This window comes from Ziziphus jujuba, chromosome 11, assembly GCF_031755915.1.
Source record: "Ziziphus jujuba cultivar Dongzao chromosome 11, ASM3175591v1".
Lineage (NCBI taxonomy): Eukaryota > Viridiplantae > Streptophyta > Magnoliopsida > Rosales > Rhamnaceae > Ziziphus > Ziziphus jujuba.
The window spans coordinates 23,371,701-23,391,129 of NC_083389.1; the positions used below are offsets into that span (position 1 = coordinate 23,371,701).

Below are 19,429 nucleotides of genomic sequence, written 5' to 3' on the forward strand. Positions count from 1 at the left end.
GAACTCCACAAGATTATGGAATAAAATAATGGATTTTTTTTGAAAAATAGCTACCCCATAAATCGTTTTTCAAAGAATAACAAAATTTTTTTTTTTAAAAAAAAAAAGCCAACTATGGACAAAAAAGCCCTTTACTAAATTCAAAAAATTACAAAGTGTTGCTTCTCTTACCTTTCTCTTTTTCTCCCTTCTCAAATAAGCACCGGTTTTCTTTTGAAAAAAAAAAATTTCACTTTGACATCGATTTCCTTGGTATTTCATTTGGTTTCACTATCTTTTTCTCATATTATCTCACCTTCGAAGCTTAAATCAGGTAAAAATTTAGATATGGGCATGTCTTATATTTTCTCCTTGCAAATGTTATATTTTCTCACTTTCTTTAAGATTTTTTTTTATATGGGTATGTAATAAATTAGTTTATAAGCTTTTATATTTGAATTTAAAGATACTTCGATGATATATGATGTGAAAATAGTGAAAAAATTTTATAGATATGAAAAATCGTGAAATTTTATAAAAGCGTAGGAAAATTGGCGAAAAAGAGGAACTTTAGCCATTTTCCACTAGTTTGTCAGTTGTCGCTAGTTTTCTGTCAGTTTTCGGCCAGTTTTCGCTAGTTTTTCACCAGTTTTTCGCTAATTTTCCACTAGTAAGAAAACATAATATTTGGCTAAAAAAAAAAACAAAAGCGGTTTTTTTTGGGACAATTAATATGTTTATTCAGTATTATTCATATTTATATATATTTAATAATTTAGTTTAACGTTATTAATTTATTTTTGCAATAAAATGGAAGATAATGATATTGTAATTGTGGTTTTATATAATGGAACATTGGTACAAAATGATGGTGGTCATTGGGAATATTAAAATGGTAAAAATGAAATGGTTTCCGTCCGTAAAAGATGCACAAAATCAGAGTTAAAGGATGAGATTTTCAATTCTATTGAGATAAACTGAAATGAATATTTACTAAAGCTAAAATAGATGTATGGACGATGTGCAAAAAAGTTGGATCCTACAGAAATATACAGTGATAGGAATGTGAAATGCTTTCTTCAAAAAGTGAAGAATGGAGGGATGACCATGATGCAACCTCCATTGTATATTGAGATGATTTCTAAAGTTGAACATGTATCTAGAAATGTTCATCAAATAGCCTTTGCTTCGGATAGTGGGAGTAATCTTCATTCTTTTGCTTGTCCTCCAATTGGCATTCATCTACCACAAGTTCCTGGTATCGAACCTATTCAAGCTACATCTCATGAAATTATGGTTCATAAAACTCAGTTTAGAGATCAAGTTGATATTCGTGGGGCCTAGACATCATTTAACATCCATGAAAGAGTTGATGTTAGAGGTAAATATGCTGAACAGTTTCCTAACAATGAGGAGTATGAGCAATTGCATAATATTGATCATTATGAAAATTAAAATGCAGCAGGGATGATGTTAGTATATAATCGGATGATGTTGATCATAATGATGTAGATTTTGAACATGAGTTGCGAGACAATAATAATGATATGCATCCTCAAATAAACAATGAATGAGTTGATGATGTTAGGGTTCATTATGTCACAAGTGACCACATATCATCGAGCAATAAAAGTGGTTCTGTGTCCATATTTTCATCAAAGTTCACTGGTTGTGAGAGCATAGTAATTGGACAATTATTTCGCAACAAACGTAACTTACAGAATAAACTGAAATAAAGAGTTTAAGGTGACTCGGTCAACTACCCAACGTTATGAGATTATATGCTTGGAAAATATTTGTAAATGGCGACTACGTGCAACCAAATTTAAAAATGGAGAAATATTTGTTGTGAGAATTTTTAATAATGTACACAGTTGCTCATTAGATATCGTGCATCGAGAACATAAGCAAGTGAGTAACCGGATTATCGGGCAATGTATCAAATCTAAATAAGAAGGGATTGCACATGTTTACAAACCCAAAGAAATTCAACATGATTTTTTGCAAAAATATGGGGTGAATATAAGCTACAACAAAGCATGAAGAGGTAAAGAGTATGCACTTAACAGTGCTAGGGGACCTCCAGAGGAGAATTTTGCTAAGTTGCCTACCTACTGTTATGAGTTAGTGGCAAAGAATCCTGAGACTCTTACACGTATCAAAACAGATGATAATAACAATTTTGTATATTTCTCTATGGTGATTGGAGCATGCATTAGGGGATTTATATCCCACATAAGACCCGTATTGGCTGTTGATGCGACTATATTGAAAGTGAAATACAAAGGGTACATGCATATTGCATCGGGCATGGATGGTAATAAGCAAATATATGTTTTGGTTTTCGGCATTGGAGATGGAGAGAATGAGCAAGCATATACATGGTTTTTCCAAAACCTCAAGGATGCGATTGGAGATTTCCCAGATTTGGTGTTTGTGAGTGATAGACACCCTGCTCTTGAAAACACAATACGCAGAGTTTTTCCAAATGCATACCATGGGCTATGCACGTACCACATAAGCAGAAATATTAAAGCAAATGGACATGCAAAAGATGAAACAATAATACAATGTTTCATGCTCGCAGCTAATGCATATTTGGTTAAAGATTTTGAGTTTTATATGAGGCAAATTGATACAAAAGATAATAGAGCTGCCTAGTATATCTGATTATGTGACCCTACAAGATGGGCACATTTTCTTTTTTTATGTAGAAGGTACACTATCATGATCACCAATAATGCAGAAAGCTTGAATGGTATTTTGCTAAATGCTAGAGAGATGTCAATAGTAGCATTAATTGAGCACATACAGGATTTATTGCAAAGATGGTTTTATGAGCGACGTACTGCAAGTGCAAAATTGACGAAGCCTGTGACCAACCATATGGAAGAGCAACTCAAATTCTGCAATTTGGAGACCATCGGATTAAGTGTGAAGGCCGTTAATATGCATGGGTTTCTTATGGAAGGTGGGAGTTTGAGGGGTACAGTTAGCCTCCAATAAAAAACATGCTCATGCAAAATCTTCTATCTTGATCAATATCCTTGTGATAATTGTATTGCTGCTTACAGAGAATACAAAATTACTCCTTATGGCATGTGTTCTTATTACTACACTATGGATGCATATCGTGCAACTTATGCTGAGTCCATTTATCCTATATTACATGAAAAACAATAGCATGCTCCGGATGACGTGTCAAGTCGTATTCTTCTTCCACCTAGATGGACACGTAAGCGAACTGGTAGGCCGAGGATGCAACGCATACCATCTTATGGTGAAGATGTTATTGGACGTAGATATAGCCAATGCAGTGGTGTTGGACGTTATAGGCAGAGATGTACGAATCCATTGTCTTATGCTTTGAATTAGGAAGTTTTAATTTAGTGTTATGGTTTAATATCTTTTGATAATTATTTCATATAATGGATATTATATTTTCTACTCGACGGTAATGATTTATTTATGTTGTGATGATGGTGTAGTACATATTTATCAATTTTTATTTTTTATTTTAGAATTTAATCTCAAATGAAAAGAGACATTCTATAGTTGATTTTGAATCTTTAGTTTACATCTTTATGAAATGTCCAAATGATTTTGAAAAGAAAAACAAATATATATCATTTTTTCTTTTCTTTTTAATTGCTTATTGATTTTAAAAGTCAATATCTTTTTTGTGAAATCCATCTTCATCTTATATAATATTTGTCTTCGCTCTTAATTTTTTTACCCCAATATTAATTTAAATAATCTATTAGAAATTGATTTTCCAAATGGAGGAAATTAGTTTTTGACAGGAGTAAATATTTTCTGATAATTTCCAACAGGAGGAATTGTTTTACAACAGGAGGAAAATGATTTCTGCTTGGACGAAAAATTTTCTGACAGGTGGAATATTATTCAGAAGCTTGAATTGAGCTGCATATAAGGGGTTTGTGCAAAATGTTTTCGAACTGGAGGAAATTAGTTTTCGATACGAGGAAAATGTTTCCGAAAGGAGGAAAATATTTCCGACGAGAGGAAAATGTTTCAGACAGTAAGAAAATGTTTCCGCTTGGACAAAAAATTTTCCAACAAGCAAAAAAAATTTACAGAAGCTGCAATTTAGCTAGATGTGCGAACTCTAATAAATAAACATGGCACATTTTCTATAAGGTAAATTAGTTATCCTTACATCAAACAGATCATTATTTTCGTTAAATGAACATCATAATCCATCATTATCTTTACATTTAAAAGGGATTAATAAGAAAAAATATGCATCTATAAACATGACAAAAGTAAAGAAAAATGCATCACCACCCAACTCATATGCTTAGTTCTTTGTTGTAAGCCTCATGAACATACATCCTCCTGAAGAACTCTATGTCATTTTGTGTGAAACTCAGTGATAATCTAGCATGTAAAAACTCCATGGACTTGAGCAAAAAAATGCCATAGTCACCACTGCAACAAAACAATTATTACAACGAGACAATAATATTATTACCATCATATTCAATAGTTAATATTTATTCAACAAATATGTAAATGTTTAGGGACTTTACCCATTACTTTGCTGAGGAAAATTTTGTGCCAATTCACAAGTAAACTCATCAACGGAGTCTACAAGATTCATCTGCTCCTTATAAAAGCATGCAGATCGCAATAAATAAAGTAACACAATGCATAATTTCTTAAAATACGATCTCCCCTCTTTCGGTTGGCAGCCTTATCTGAGTCATATATAATCATATGACGCTTTTTCAAGTCCACGTGCCCTAGAAGCCAATGTATGTTTCGCTTGTTTAGTGGAATCAATAACTGTCAGTAAATTACAAGAATCTAGTTAGAACAATAAATAAAGGAAGACAAATAAATAAATAAATAGTTAACATTACACATTTGGATCAGCATATGCATTTCCATGGCTTCGACTCTTTCATTCAAATCCCCAATATATATGCTTGCATTGTATATGAGAATTGGTAATTAGATAGATTGACAATAAGTTTCCCATAAGACTGCTTAATGTATACCTACAAAAAAATAAATTATTAGTTACCCAAAATCACAATAACCAAATATAGGACACTGCCTTTAAAACTTTTTTACTTACTCAAAATCCTCCATCTATCACCTCGAAACTAGGATAAAAAAACATCAGAAAATCGGTTAGCACATACATAAAATAAGTAAGACATGACATCCATATGCTGCATTGAAATACGAATTAATTTTAAATTGCATCCATGCAGTTTAACAATAATGTATAAAATTTAGCGAATTAAAAAATAAAAATCTTGATTGAAAAATATTCATATTGTGATTCAGCTACTTTTCATTGGTTATAAGCAAATGAAAAAAAATATTTACCCACAGACAAAATGTCCATATCGACCTTTGCTGCCCGACCAGACTTCATAAATTGGTCAAAATTTTTTACAAATTGAGTGGGTACCGGTCTATATAGGTTGAACTTCAAAGCAGAAGATGGACCTAGTAAAGTGTGCTGTAATTTTTTCCATAAGCCTCCAACACTGTAAGGAGTAGTAATAGCTGCTGCCGCCTTCCTATCCCGCCTCCTAATATCTATAATTTGTTTAGCAGATACTACCTTTCTTGCACCTCTTCCAACCGCAAACTTTGATGGAGACACTTTCTCTATAATCTCAACACTTACTCCTGCATCACCTACAACCGATGGACGTGACTATCTATCAATGGGGGTCGCATCGCGATCCAACTCTTCTTTCTTTTTATCCCCTTCAATGTATGCTTCCATCCCATCTCCCAAACCAAACTCATCAGCACCTCCCAAGTTGTCAAACTCACATAAATGAGGGTTTGAAGATTGACCCTGGACATCATTGACCTACGAAATGAATAAATAATCAATTTTAATATTAAACATGCTTAACGTAAAAATATTTGAGTCAACATAAACATCAATTATTACATGAACTCCCATTCCTTGGTGCTTCATCAACTTATCAAGCTTGGTCTCCAAATTTGCAAACTCTCTAAGCATGGCAATTCTTAACTCCTTAAAGTCTTACCGTACATTAGTCATTTCACCTTCAAGGATAGTTAATCTCTCTCTCAAAGGTACCTATGAGAAACAATATTTATTAGTAGTTATAATAATACAAAAGAGAAACATTCATACAATTTATACAAACATCATCATGATATGGAGATTGGGATGGAATCGATGGGTTAACATGATCATGAGCAGAAACTTCCGCAGTCGATGATGAATGATGGTCTGTCGGCTTATCTTTTATTCACTGCCTCCCTCCTTTAACCTTATTTTCCATATAGGCCTATTCTCGTTTCTTACTTCTTCCACTACTTGTAAGTGGAACACCTTCATCTCTTTCAGCATGACTATCCTGTGGTGGCTTGTCTCTGACAGCAGGTGCAACACTGTATGGAGTAGTGTCATAATGTACATCCCATGCAATTTTACCAATATATGCATGCTCAAATTTAGTTACATTCATTACGCCATGAACGGGATACTGAAAAAAACAACAGGGATTATTGTCAAGTGATTATTAAGTATTACTAATATTACTACAAATACTGCAAAAGTCTATAAATAATATTACTAAGATGGAATGTATATATATATATATATATATATATGCATATATAAGTATAAGAACTCATATACTTACATCAAGATAATCAAAGATTTCATATGCCTTTTCAAATCTTTGCACTTGTAAAATGTGCCAATTGAGAATTCGAGTAAATACCATGTCCGGCAACTTATTTCCAAATGTTTGACCTAACGAAGGAATTGTCTCGAAACCCTAAATCTGTCAAACAATAAATGAATAATGAATAAATAAAAATATACACATCGTAAAAAAAAAAAAAAAAAACATAAAGGAAACACACAAACTTTAGATAATAGTATAACAAACTTGCCATAAAAGCCAAAAGAAACCCATAGACACTATAAGTCTTTGACTTGTTTAAAGCCATAGACTCCCTATGCTCAAAAGAACTCTTCAATGGATCTAATGGTGGTGTATGATAAAGTGCCCCATGGATAGTTATTGAAGTACTTTAAATCGTCCACCATCTCCAACTGATTATGGGATATGGTGGCCATGCTTTCTTTACCAAGAAGACCCATCTCTAGGAAATATAATAAAGCCAACTTCAATTTATCATTGTCTTGACACTGTGCGGTCATGAAAGCTTCAGTTATCTCCAAGTTAGTGACTTTTCGCTTTCTTCAAAATACGTGTCACTAATACATGTAGAGATGTTAACCCGCCTATTAGGTTCGTAACCAAACCGTAGACTTGTAATTATTGTGAACTCTCTACGTGTAAATCTAGCACCACGGACTTCGAAATTAAATACCATAGCATCCTTGTCGTTGCAAACACACTGCCTATATAGCATGCTGTTGACGATGTGGCCACTAAATTGTATCTCGTTGGCCTTCAAAAAGTGGCCAAAACAACTATCTTGGAACTTCTTTCTTTGGGCTGGAGTAAGCTTGAACTTAATATCCGTCACGGCTTTCTAGAAGTTAGATCTACAATTAACCTTTGCCTTCAATATTTCTAAGTCCCAAAACCTTTGAACGAATGTTGGTTGATATTCTGAATCCATTTATCTGCAAAACAAATACAACTAAAAAATCATAAGATATATTTGCATATGGACAGCAAAATTGAAAGGACCAAAAACATATTAAATAGAAAAAAAGAAAAATCTCGCGAAAATTCTGCCAAACAAGTACAATTTGAAAGTTTAGAACAAAAAGATATTTATGCATCTATTAGAAACAATTTTCCAACTAGAGGAATCTGTTTTCCAACCAGAGAAAAATTTCTTTCCTACTGGAGAAAATTTTTTGACAGGAGGAAAATAATTTCTGACAGGAGGAAATTTCTTTCTGACAGGAAGGAAACTCATTTCCGATAGGAGGAAATGTTTTTCCGCCTAGAGGAAAACTCTTTCGCTTGGCGGAGAGTTTTCTAGAACCTACAAATGAAATATACCTAACGAGGTATGTGCAAAATTATAATGAAAATGTCAAAAGAAACTTTTAGAACCAACGCATACGTGGATTTAAAAGCTACAATATCTTCTATATATTAGTTTGCATTATACATTAGGCAACATACCAACCACACATACCATCGGCTTTTAGGTTTTATGTACAATATATATCATAAATAACTATATTTTAATCATGAAATATAAAAATATTTATATGTGACATTGCTTATTATAAATAACCTATGGTTCCAACAAATCTCAAAAATTATGATTTTACATTCAAATATCCCATTAAATTCAACAAACACACAGCTTTATATAAGTTTTAAGTTCACATTCTAACCATGCAACATAAACACTGTCATCACACCAAATCACATAATATCATAAGCATGGCTCATAATGACAATAGTTCAAAATTGAGCAATTTACAAATAGATGACTTAGTATCTCTAAAATAATCCATAATTAAAATAAAAGTTCAACAATAATTTCGTTACATTAGCGTAAAATTAATTTGCATAAAATTTTCTATTTTGTGCAGAGAAGCAACTTACATTAATGGAGGACAAACCGTCACAAATGCTTATCTATCTCTTTATCTCTCTCTCTCTCTCTCTCTCTCTCTCTCTCTCTATCTCTACGTGTGTGTGTGTGCAATTTTCTCAACTTGTAACTTTACAATCGCAAATTTTGTGCTTCAATTTTTTGCTCGATCCATCATTTGCCCCTCCAATGCTGGAAGAAATAGAAAATCAATATTAGTAACAAAACGTAATTATTTATATATTTCTTACTTTAAATTATTTATATATTTCTTACTTTAACTAAGATGAGTTAACTAAACTGAAATGAATTTTATAATAAAACATACAAAAAGTGCTACCATGAATAATGTTCAAGGACCAATAAAGCTAGCCGGCTATCAAGGCACTTGAGTTGCCATCAATGTCAACATCTAAAATTTCAGGCACTCTTGAAAGGTAAAAGTATCTTATCAGCTATACAAAGAAAGGTGGTTCTAGCTTTGTATAAAATTCTGGCCTTCTCATGCAAGAAAAATGTTTAGTTGCAAGATGATACAAATTATAAGCTTTAGAATAGGTATACAGAGAATTGAAGCAATCATCATAAACATTTGTAGGAATTTAAAACCTTCACCATCAAGTAAATGGACTATAAAGTTAGAATGATGCTAAATTATTCAAAGTGTGCAAGAATTATAGCAAAAAAACAAAAAACAAAAAAACAAAAAGAACAATGATAGAACCAGTAAAATGATAATAGCATTGGTAGAATGTCGTTTATGAACCTCTTTAACTAAAGTAAGAGCTAAGTCCAAACAAGCATAGACATTTAAAATGTAGCATTCACAATTAAACATACAAGAAAAACTATAGTTGTAGAGTACAATCTAAAATATGAATATAATAATCTAAAATATCCCCTTACAAATTGTTTTGTAGATGAATTGCAACATAGTAGTTGGGGCCATCTCTATTATTTGCCCTAAATTCTAAAGAAGCATATAAAGTTTCTATCAAATATATTCAAATGAAAGAACTACAATCAATATTCCCACATTTCCTACAAATAAATTCTAATCAAAATTCTAACAAATTCTAAATGGAACAAAAAATTGAGTGTTAGTCATTTCTAAGTTTATATTCTACTTGTTGAACTAGTTTTGTTGGTACCATACTTATTCAGTTTTTGTATTTTGTTTTCCAATCTGTAAAAAGCTAAGCAAATAAAACTCCATTTTAGAAAACCAAATCCAATATCCTTTCACTTACCTAATAATCTATCATTCAACTTTTGCTTATCAACAAACATCTTTTTTTTTTTTTTTGGACGGCTTATATCAACAGTCTTGAATAAGAAACAAACATCTTTTTTTTATTTTTTTATTTTTTTATTTGGGGACAGTTTCACACTCTCTAAAGAACACCCAACACTGAAAGCTTTCCTAAAATACAGACACAAATGGTTTGAAAGTGCTGGAAGTGTAAAACACAAGTAGACAAAATATAGGTTGTTTCAGAAAACTAATTCAACTATTTGGCAGCGTGTGTATTACAATATACATGGCTAAACCAATAGCAGCATCTTATTTCTAAAATTTTTACACTTTTCAATGTATTACAAACAAACCATAAGTCAATTTTCCCATTCCAAAAATGCATCTTGTAATCAACATTTTCTCATTTATTGCCTACCAATTTTAAATTACATTATAGATCCGTTCATGTAGGATAAATGTTTGGCTATATGCACTTGCTTGTTAACCTAAGGCTTAATTTACTGGTCAGCAGCCACTGTTTACACCCTAATACGAATTTATTGCAGCAATTATTGAGGAATAGCAAGTTGCAAAGCTTAGTAGTTATGTGGATCAGATCTAGGGAGCATGTAAGGTTAGTTATTTCTATACATCTAGTATGATGTATTGCTAAATGAACTCCTCATTTTGGATGGAAGGTTTGAAACTAATGGTTGTACTTTTTATAAAACACAATCGAGAAACAGATTAATTTACTCTAATAAAACACTGGTTAAGTTGGCATGATCTCGTGGTTTCTAATGAAATTGCCTACCTTGCTGTTTCACTTTCCAAAAACTAAGCATACTTATCCAAAAGGTTGAGTTTCTAGCAACTGAGTGAAGATTTATGATTTTTTAATTTTTTAATTTTTGCTTTGATGTGTACTCACAGTAACAACAATTAGTGTTAAGAAAAATCCTATGATATCAAAATTGCTACAACCAAAATATTTTGTAAACATGAGAAGTTTAGCCGAGTGCTCAAAATCGTTCATGTGGGAAGGGTTCAAGACCCCATCAACATAAAACTTAAGTGTGGTTGAGTAAAGAAGCTCAATATACCAAGCGAAAACCCATCTCAATAAATTCAAATAAAAAACAGAACCCTTTCAACAAAAATAGTTTCGACAAACTATTTATTTCTGTTATCAAAATTTTCAATCCATACTTTCAGTGACCGACCAAATGCACCTAATACTCGTATTTATCATAGAAAAATAGCAGTTCTTTAAACTCTTACCTCTTTGAGTTATTCCTTCACTTTCTTCTTCAATGAATTGACTAACGAAACTTGGGTTCTTCTATAGAAATTTGCAGGCCAATCTTGATTTTCCAGGAACTTGTTTCTTTGATCATAGACGAAGCTGAAACGAAGCCGCACGGACACGGATTGTGGGTTCTCAACGATGGGCCGAGGACGATGCCGATGAATAGGATGGTGCTTTTTCAAAAGGGAAAGTGAAAAGGAGAGGGAAAGGGAAAATAAAGAAAACAAACCAAAAACAAGTGAATAAAAGAAGTTCTATCAGAAACACCGGCGAACGAGATTGTTTTTGGACAAACAGGATGGTGTTTTTCGGAAGGGAAGTGAAAGGGAAAGCCATAGTTTTGTTTCGAAAGGGCATGGGAAAGAAGAGAAGAAAATAAAAACAATAGAAGAAAAGAGGCTGCATTTTGATTAAAAAAAAAAAAAAAAGAGGTATTTTGGTCTGGATGGATTAAAACATGGCTAGTTTTTAACAAAAAAAAAAAATTTTGGTATTTTTTAAAAATAAATTAATGAGATGGTTATTTTTTAAAAAAAAAAATCCATAAAATAATTGCAGTGGAGCCACAGGATGAGGCAGAATACCTTTACATGCCCCGGTTGGGCCTCTTAAAAAAAAAAAAAAAATTAAAAACATGTACTAAATGACATGAGATATTATAGTATTGCAACTTGTTAATATACTTTTTTTTTATTTATTTTTTTATTAATCTGAACTTCTTCTTCTTTTATTTGTTATGCCCCCAGGCATCCCTTCCCACTCCTTTAGACTCGAACCCCGATCATGAGGCTTGGGTGGGGGTGACTTTAGCAATATTAAATTGAAATAGAAAACTTTTTTATACTATTATTATTAATGCCAAAGGTGAAGAATTTGATATGGAACTGTCCCAAAAAAATAATGGTGTTTATCAATGCTATGTCAGTAGGGACAATTGAAATAGCAAAACTTGAAACAGCAAAAAATTAAATAGTGTTACAATCCGAATTCCGTCACAATTCTATCCTATATGCAATACATGGAACAAATTATTTAAAAAAAAAAAATTATTGATTTTGTGTGGACATGATTTTAATCACGTCTTCAAAAATTGAAAGACAGTAAGTTTTAGAATATTATCATTACAAAGAAGACTGGAAGTTAATGTGATAAAAAGATTGCAACCACGGTATTTTCAAAATTCAAGTATAACCCTCAGCCCGAAAGTCCAAAACAACCAAACAGAAAAAGAAAAAAAATAAAATAAATTATATATAAGAGAGGAGAGTGTGACAAAGGGATTAAGATCCTCTGTTTACTTCTCTTTTATTCTTGTCCTACTTAATGTTTTTATCTAAGCCATGCATTTAACATTTATTGGTATATATCATGCCATCTCATCTTTTCCTAGTTCATTTTTATTTTTTTTAATATTATTGAACTGTTTTATATGCCACACCACCCAAGCAATTTATTGGCATATGTTTTAAATTATGTCAAGCTCAACATTCAATTGATTATTATGATTTACTTATATTTTTTCAAGTAAAGAAAATCCTAATGTTCCAAGGCATGTCTTCCCGATTTTCATCTCCATGTGGGAAATTGCAAACTCCGGCTATGTCATGCTCGATCGCTAGCTTGCTCTTCACTTCCTATTCACCGTCAAAATTTGCTTCCTTCAGCCTTTAGAAGAAATTTTCCTTCATTCCTTTGCCTACCCATTTTCTCTCGTCAGTGGAAATAAAAGAAACTCTCCGAATTAGCACAATAAAATGGAAAAAAAAAAAGAAAAAAGAAAAAAAACCAAAAACTTTGCAAAAAAAAAAGGTTTTGGTTTTGGGGTTTTGGATTTTTTTTTCCATATTTTCTTTCTTTTTATTTCTAAAAAATTTGCGTATTTACAACTTTCTTTTCGCTGTGGGTTTCAGAGCAAAGAGAAAAAACTAAGAATCATACAAATCCAATCCACATACATAAAAGAAGCATTGAATAAATTGGAAAAAAAAAAAAAGGAAAAAAAACAGGAAAACTTAGTTGCAGAGAAAGTTTAAGACATAAATGGAAGAATAAGAGTAAGAAAGAGAAAAAGGGAAGAGAAAAAAAAATTTTTACTTAAAAAAAAAAAAAATCAGTGGGATGCTATTGATGATGTGGCATAAAAAAATTAAATGAAAGAATAGAATATAAAGTTGCATCATATGAACCTTAAATGTTAAATAAAAGGTTTAGGTTTAGATTAAAAATCAAGCAGAAACAAAGATTGAAAAAGGCAAACAAAGGATCCTGATCTGATCTGACGATGACCTATCTAAAAAAATCTCATTTTCATTAATTTAGATTTTGCTTTTCCAATAAATAAGGAAGAAGAATAACTCCCTTTAGCCACGTTATTAAATCTCATTGGCTATATACATCTACATATTTACATATCTACCTATATGTACACCTCCTCTGCTAACTTACCCTGTTTTCAACATTCAGGAGCATCTTCGTCACCCTATTGGCGATTTACTGTGAGTTTCTCATTTTCATTTTCTGGGTCTACACAGTAATTGTGTTCTAATTATTTCTCATTTCTCTTTCTAAAGACTTGTCTTTCAAACCGATTTGTTTCCATTATGTATCATTAGCTTGTTGGATCCATACTTTGATCTATTATTGTGTTTGAAATTTCCATAGATACATTCATTTCATTGCTTTGATTTAAAAGTTTTTACCCTTGTTTATGTACTGTATTGATTCAAATGGGTCTAGTGGAATCTAAAATTTTGTAGCTTGATTTAGAAGTTAATTTAGCTTTTTGGTTGCTAAGACTATATTGGAAAAAAAACATGATTTAAATTTCGAATTTCAGGGTAATCTTTTAGTTTTTTTTTGAAACCTGAGAAATGTAATGCACAACAGCACAAAGAATTTGTTTTCCCATTTTCACTCTTGCTGGAAAGAAAAAGAAGAAAAGGAAAGAATTTTTATTATTGTTTTCATAAATTTTGTGATCCATCAAATGATTATTATGGCACATGATTTGAAGGCATCTGGCTTTGTTATTGTTTTTTATTGCTCTTGTTTCTGATGTGATGGATAAATAGAGAAATTACGTGTTTTGACCAAGTAAAAAGCAAATTAGCAAAAATCTTTGAAGGCTATGGAGAGGTTAAACATAAGAAGATTCTATAGAAGAGATAAGAAAATTTGACATGCTTGAATATGAAGGAAATTTAAATAGAATGTGAGGGTTGAGAAAAAAAAAAAATTGAAAAACCTCTATGCCCCTTTTGATTCATGTTGTTCTCGTAAGAATATGATATTCCTCTTTCAAATATTTGTGGTTTTTATTTAACTATATTTTGTTTGTTACGATTGATATGCATATAAAAGAAGGAAGATGGCAATACTTTGTATAATTGTAACATGTCTTGTCTTTGATATAAGATGAATAAATCAGGATTTTTGGTATATGTTAGGGTCGTGCTTTTGTCATTGATATAAGATGAATAAATTAGGACTATGGATACATGTTAGGGTCGTGTTTTTGTTTGATCATTTCTTCATTATTTGAACTTTAATCTAGGTTGTAATCAGCCTTTCCAATTAGATCCTTCTACTTGAACCATATCAGTCCTATGTATTTGTTGCAAAATGCTAAATCTTATTTACATGGTCTGTGATTTTGCATTGTTGCAAACTCGATTCCTGCAACCATGTTAATTTCGTAATTCTTGAATTTCGGAATATATTAAGGATATATGAGAGTTAATATGCAGTTGGGCATTATCTGTTTTGTGTTTGATTGTGACTGTCTCTTTGTTACTGTATCAGCTGGAAACATGGCAGGAATGTACATCATAGGATCTTTAGCAGGAACATTCGCATTTGCATATTTATGTGACATCACTGTTTCCGAATGGAAGATATTTGGAGGTAAGTTTGAGTGTGGATGACAACCATTGTGATCCAAGCGTTTATATAGATCATGAATTTTCTCTAATTTCACGTTGCTAGTTTTGTAACCAGGTAGCACACCGGGAACTGTTTCAAACAAGGAATGGTTTAAAGAAACCGAAAAGAGGTTCCAGGATTGGCCTCGCACTGCAGGACCTCCTGTTGTGATGAACCCCATTAGTCGCCAAAATTTCATCGTGAAACCTCGTTCTGAATAGACCATCTCACATCTATGACCTAAATGATTATCTTCACCTTGTTTTGGCATCCAGAATTATTAAATACTTTAATTGTTGGATTAGATTTTTCAATCAATAACTCTGGTTTAACATAGTTTCAAACTATGTTCACTGTTAAAAACCAGTGTAGGGAAATTTTGTATTTAACAAAATATCATTTTTATTTTATTTTTATTTGTGGCTTCATAATAATCTAACATTACTGGTTAGGCTTTCATTTATTTAACATATTTTGGCAAGTAGTTTTATATTAGGATATTATGGCAAGACAATTTAATTCAAAAAATAATATTAGAGGCATTATCTAATCTACTTAATTATTTTTCAAATATACATATGTCATTATTTGATTAGTTTATATTTAATAATATTTATTTTTTTAAAAATTGATTTATTTATATTTAGATTATATTAATATGTTAATTAATTACATAATAATATATATTTAATAAATAACTTGATAGATTAGTTGAAGGAAATTAAAATAATGACTTTTTGCTAGATGCGAAAAGCTTTTCTAATTTTAACTCCAAATTTGAGACACAAAAAAAACCAAAAGAAAGGAGAAAAAATAAATTCGAATTTGCTATACTTAATGGAGTGAAAGGTTTACATTGAAATATATTAGTTAGAAGCCCGTATTTTTAAATATCTGCCTAATGAGAGTGAAAAGTGAATGCAAATAAAAAATAGGGAAAATATATTCATGAAGCAAAACGTAAGATCATTTACATGAACCAAAAACCAACCTCGAAAAACATAAAAAACATATGAAGCATAAAATATGAAGGGGTTAAAATATTGAAACTAAATAAGATAACCAAAAATCTAAATTTCGAAATATTTTGAGTCCACTGAGTAAGCAAAGTGTTCATTGCCGACTTAACGTTGTATTGAAAAATTTCTTCAGCAAAAGAAATTTGTGCATGTTTTGTTTATAGCCCGCTTGAAATGATCACAACCGCATGTATACATAACTCTAGAATCCTTTCTAATTTCCATAAAAAAAATGGCAATAATGAGAGTCTTGTCAATAAAATTTATATATATATAGTCTATTGAGGAAGTTGTATGATGTACTTTTTATATACATAATACATGTAGAAAAAGAGTTAAGTTCATATTATGGCAATTTAATAGTTTTAACATCATATTTTTTTTTATTAGTTGTTATATATCAAATTAAAAGCTAGGATTTATAATAAAAAAAATAAAATATAGACTTAATAATATATTAAAATTTTATTTATAAAAAATTAAAAATTTGATGATTAATAAATATAATTTTAAATTTTAGTATTTTATGCAATTCAATGGTTGAAAAAATAAATTTTCATATTAATTTTGATATTAAATATTTTATTTGAGCCTAATCGTGTGTGTATATATATATATATATATATATATATTTAAGGACATAATATTAAGAATAGTTACAAAATACAACAAATTTCGCACATTAATTTTTTTTAAGGGTTTAAAACATTTTACAACTCCATTGTTTTTTTCGATTTTGATTAATGCCCTCTAAAATATTTTTTTTCTCCATTAATATATCCTTTGTTTTTTTTCAACTTCATACCATTGAGGGCAAAATTTCAAATTTCTAAAAAATACTTTTTGAAGACAGGATTAATCAAATGGGACAAGAAAAGAAATTTGTCCCAAATTTTGTTTGCACACCCATTCTATGTTCACATATTTTAAGGGGAATATTTCATATACATTTTCTGAAATTTGAGTTAAATGCAAAAATTTCTCACATATTTTTATAAGATCATTTATACCATCTGGAATAGTCTAATTAACCTTTATATCCTTCTAAAGTTAAATTATTTTTGTGCAATAATTAATTAACTTAAAGTCTTCAATTTTTGGGTTCATTTTTAATTAAATTTTATTCAAACCATGTAATGATTTTTGCTTCTTTTTTTTTTTTTTTGGTTAAAAAAAAAAAAGACAATATGATAATGTTAATACATAAGCTTTTTTCTAACAATTACTTTTTGGTTAAATATATTCACAAAATTATAACATATTTAGTTAAATATATTTGATAATTGATGATATATTTCAATACATTTAGTTAAATATATTCAACATATATTTGACAAATTATTACTGAATTAAAAAAAAAACTTATTTGCTTAAAATTATCATATATTTAAAAAAAAAATTGAAAAATTACTACCATATGGTTTTAAATAAAACTAATTAAAATTATAGATTAACAATAATATTCAAGTCCTTAAATTAATTTTTGTAAAATTGTCAAAAACAAATTGCACAAAGAAAACTTGAATTTACCTCTCCTTTTTATTTCAAGTCTTCAAATAATTGAATTTGCTTATTCTCCTTTATATTTCAAATAATTGAATTTAAAATTAGCAAGCATTGAGGTACTTATGTCAGTTTCAATTTGGAAAGAGAGATCGGGAGTGTCATGGGCCTCCATGAAATCGAAAGGAAAAGGAAGTAGGTGCCCTTTACATAATTATGACAGGCACAACATCATCATCACCATCTATCCATTTCCCACTGCTCTTTAATTAACTTCAGTTACAAGCTTTTCATCTGTCTTTCTTTCTGTTCCGTGGTTGTCCCAACCAAATCAGCAAAAACACAAACATCATTTCTCACTCGTTAATCCCCCCACAAACTCAGAAATCAAAATCCCTGCTGTTTTTCCTCCCTCACCAAGCAAAAAACTCCTTTTTCTCTCTCAAAGGTTGACATTGTTAGACCACCTTATATTGATCCCTTTTACCTAATAATCATTTTGATCCCTTCCACCCCCAATCCCACCCAATCATAAAATATATATATATATATAGATATATATATACCAATGCATTTCTCTCATCTTCTCAAAACAGATACACTCTCTCATTTCTCTCTTATATCCTACAAAATAAAAATAAAATAAAACTTTAGCCTCTCTCCACTAATGGAGTCCGTAAGAGCAACAAGCCAACTTCTCTTTTCCCTTCTCTTTATATTCTTCCTTCTTTCACCCATTTCTGCTAAGACCCCAGTAGCAGATTCTCCAGCAGTGGCACCATCCGCCCCCGTCCCACCCAAGACCAAGAGTACTCCGGCACCGACGGTCCCACCAAAGTCGACAGTTCCGGAATCTTCGGGCCCACCAAACATCATCACCATCCTCCAAAAGGCTGGAAGCCAGTTCACGACCTTCATCAAGCTTCTGAGAAGCACTTTAGTTGCCAACCAGATCAACACGCAGCTCGCTGGTCGAACCCAGGGCCTCACTGTCTTCGCACCCACCGACAGTGCCTTTTCCGCACTCGGTTCAGGTGCCTTGAACGCCCTCTCCAGTGAACAACAGCTCCATTTGATACAGTACCATGTCCTCCCAGCCGTCTACACCTTGTCCCAGTTCGAAACTATAACCAACCCTGTGCATACACAGGCCGGCAACAGCGAAAACGGTCAGTATCCTTTGAACATTACATCCACCGGAAGCACCGTGAACATAACGACCGGAGTTGTGAACGCTACGGTGACCAACACTGTGTATACGGACGATCAGTTCTCAGTGTATCAGGTAGATAAGGTACTGCTTCCGTTGGACATTTTTGGCCGCAAGAGTACCCCGGTAGCGCCGGCACCGGCACCGTTAAAGCCGCAGAAGGCTGTTGAAGATGCTGAAGCTCCTGCAAAGACTACGGAAGTTCCTCCGCCGCCGCCATCCGGTGCCATAGGGATGAAGCATCATGGGTTCGTGGCTGTGATACTTGCGATGGGTGTTCTTAAGGCGCTTTTGCTTTGACGATGAGATGTAATTTTGTGGTAATTGCATGCGCTTTTGTTTTATTCTTTCTAATAAACTCTTTGTCTCTTTGTTAGTCTTTTTAATTCTCTCTCTCTCTCTCTCTCTCCCCTCCTCCTCCTCCTCCTCTTCCTCCTCTTGCTCACTCTCTAGGCTTTTGCATGTTATTTTGTTGGTCAACATGGAATTTATAAATTGCTTCCTTTTTATTTTTATTTTTATTTTTCCACATTTTATTTTTGGATCATCTTTTAGCCATTTTCAGAAGCAGAAAATTTCCACCGCAAGTTCTTTAACTACGAGATACTCAATTAATGCGACTAGTTTATATGGTCATGTGCAATAAATGATTCTAAGTTTAATTGCAATTCGGTATTTATAATTTGGAT

General features: G+C 31.7%; 2 protein-coding genes and 1 long non-coding RNA gene across 11 annotated transcripts; 2 read left to right on the plus strand and 1 right to left on the minus strand.

Annotated features, from left to right (window-relative positions):
* Window positions 1-4,109: 4,109 nt before the first annotated feature.
* LOC107433102 (uncharacterized) lies at window positions 4,110-11,523 on the minus strand. 9 transcript variants are annotated; one of them, XR_003053288.3, is made up of 10 exons: window positions 11,060-11,522; window positions 8,553-8,733; window positions 7,348-7,606; window positions 6,648-6,791; window positions 6,147-6,488; window positions 5,924-6,076; window positions 5,341-5,839; window positions 5,084-5,111; window positions 4,533-5,003; window positions 4,110-4,431 (listed from the first exon to the last, which is right to left on the minus strand). It is a non-coding gene; the product is annotated as an uncharacterized LOC107433102 (long non-coding RNA). The 9 variants fall into 9 exon arrangements; XR_001582774.4 differs by having other exon boundaries at window positions 4,533-5,111; window positions 11,060-11,523; XR_003053285.3 differs by having other exon boundaries at window positions 5,084-5,839; window positions 11,060-11,523.
* Window positions 11,524-13,428: 1,905 nt separating this feature from the next.
* Window positions 13,429-15,550, plus strand: LOC107433111 (uncharacterized). The gene is made up of 3 exons (XM_016044362.4): window positions 13,429-13,582; window positions 14,889-14,990; window positions 15,084-15,550. Exons 2-3 carry the CDS (start codon window positions 14,897-14,899, stop codon window positions 15,227-15,229), a joined length of 240 nt encoding a protein of 79 aa, XP_015899848.2. The 5' UTR covers window positions 13,429-13,582; window positions 14,889-14,896; the 3' UTR covers window positions 15,230-15,550.
* A 2,569-nt stretch (window positions 15,551-18,119) lies between these two features.
* Window positions 18,120-19,255, plus strand: LOC107433108 (fasciclin-like arabinogalactan protein 11). Its single transcript, XM_016044360.4, has one exon. The coding sequence runs from the start codon at window positions 18,198-18,200 to the stop codon at window positions 19,038-19,040; it is 843 nt and encodes a 280-aa protein (XP_015899846.3). The 5' UTR covers window positions 18,120-18,197; the 3' UTR covers window positions 19,041-19,255.
* Window positions 19,256-19,429: the final 174 nt, after the last annotated feature.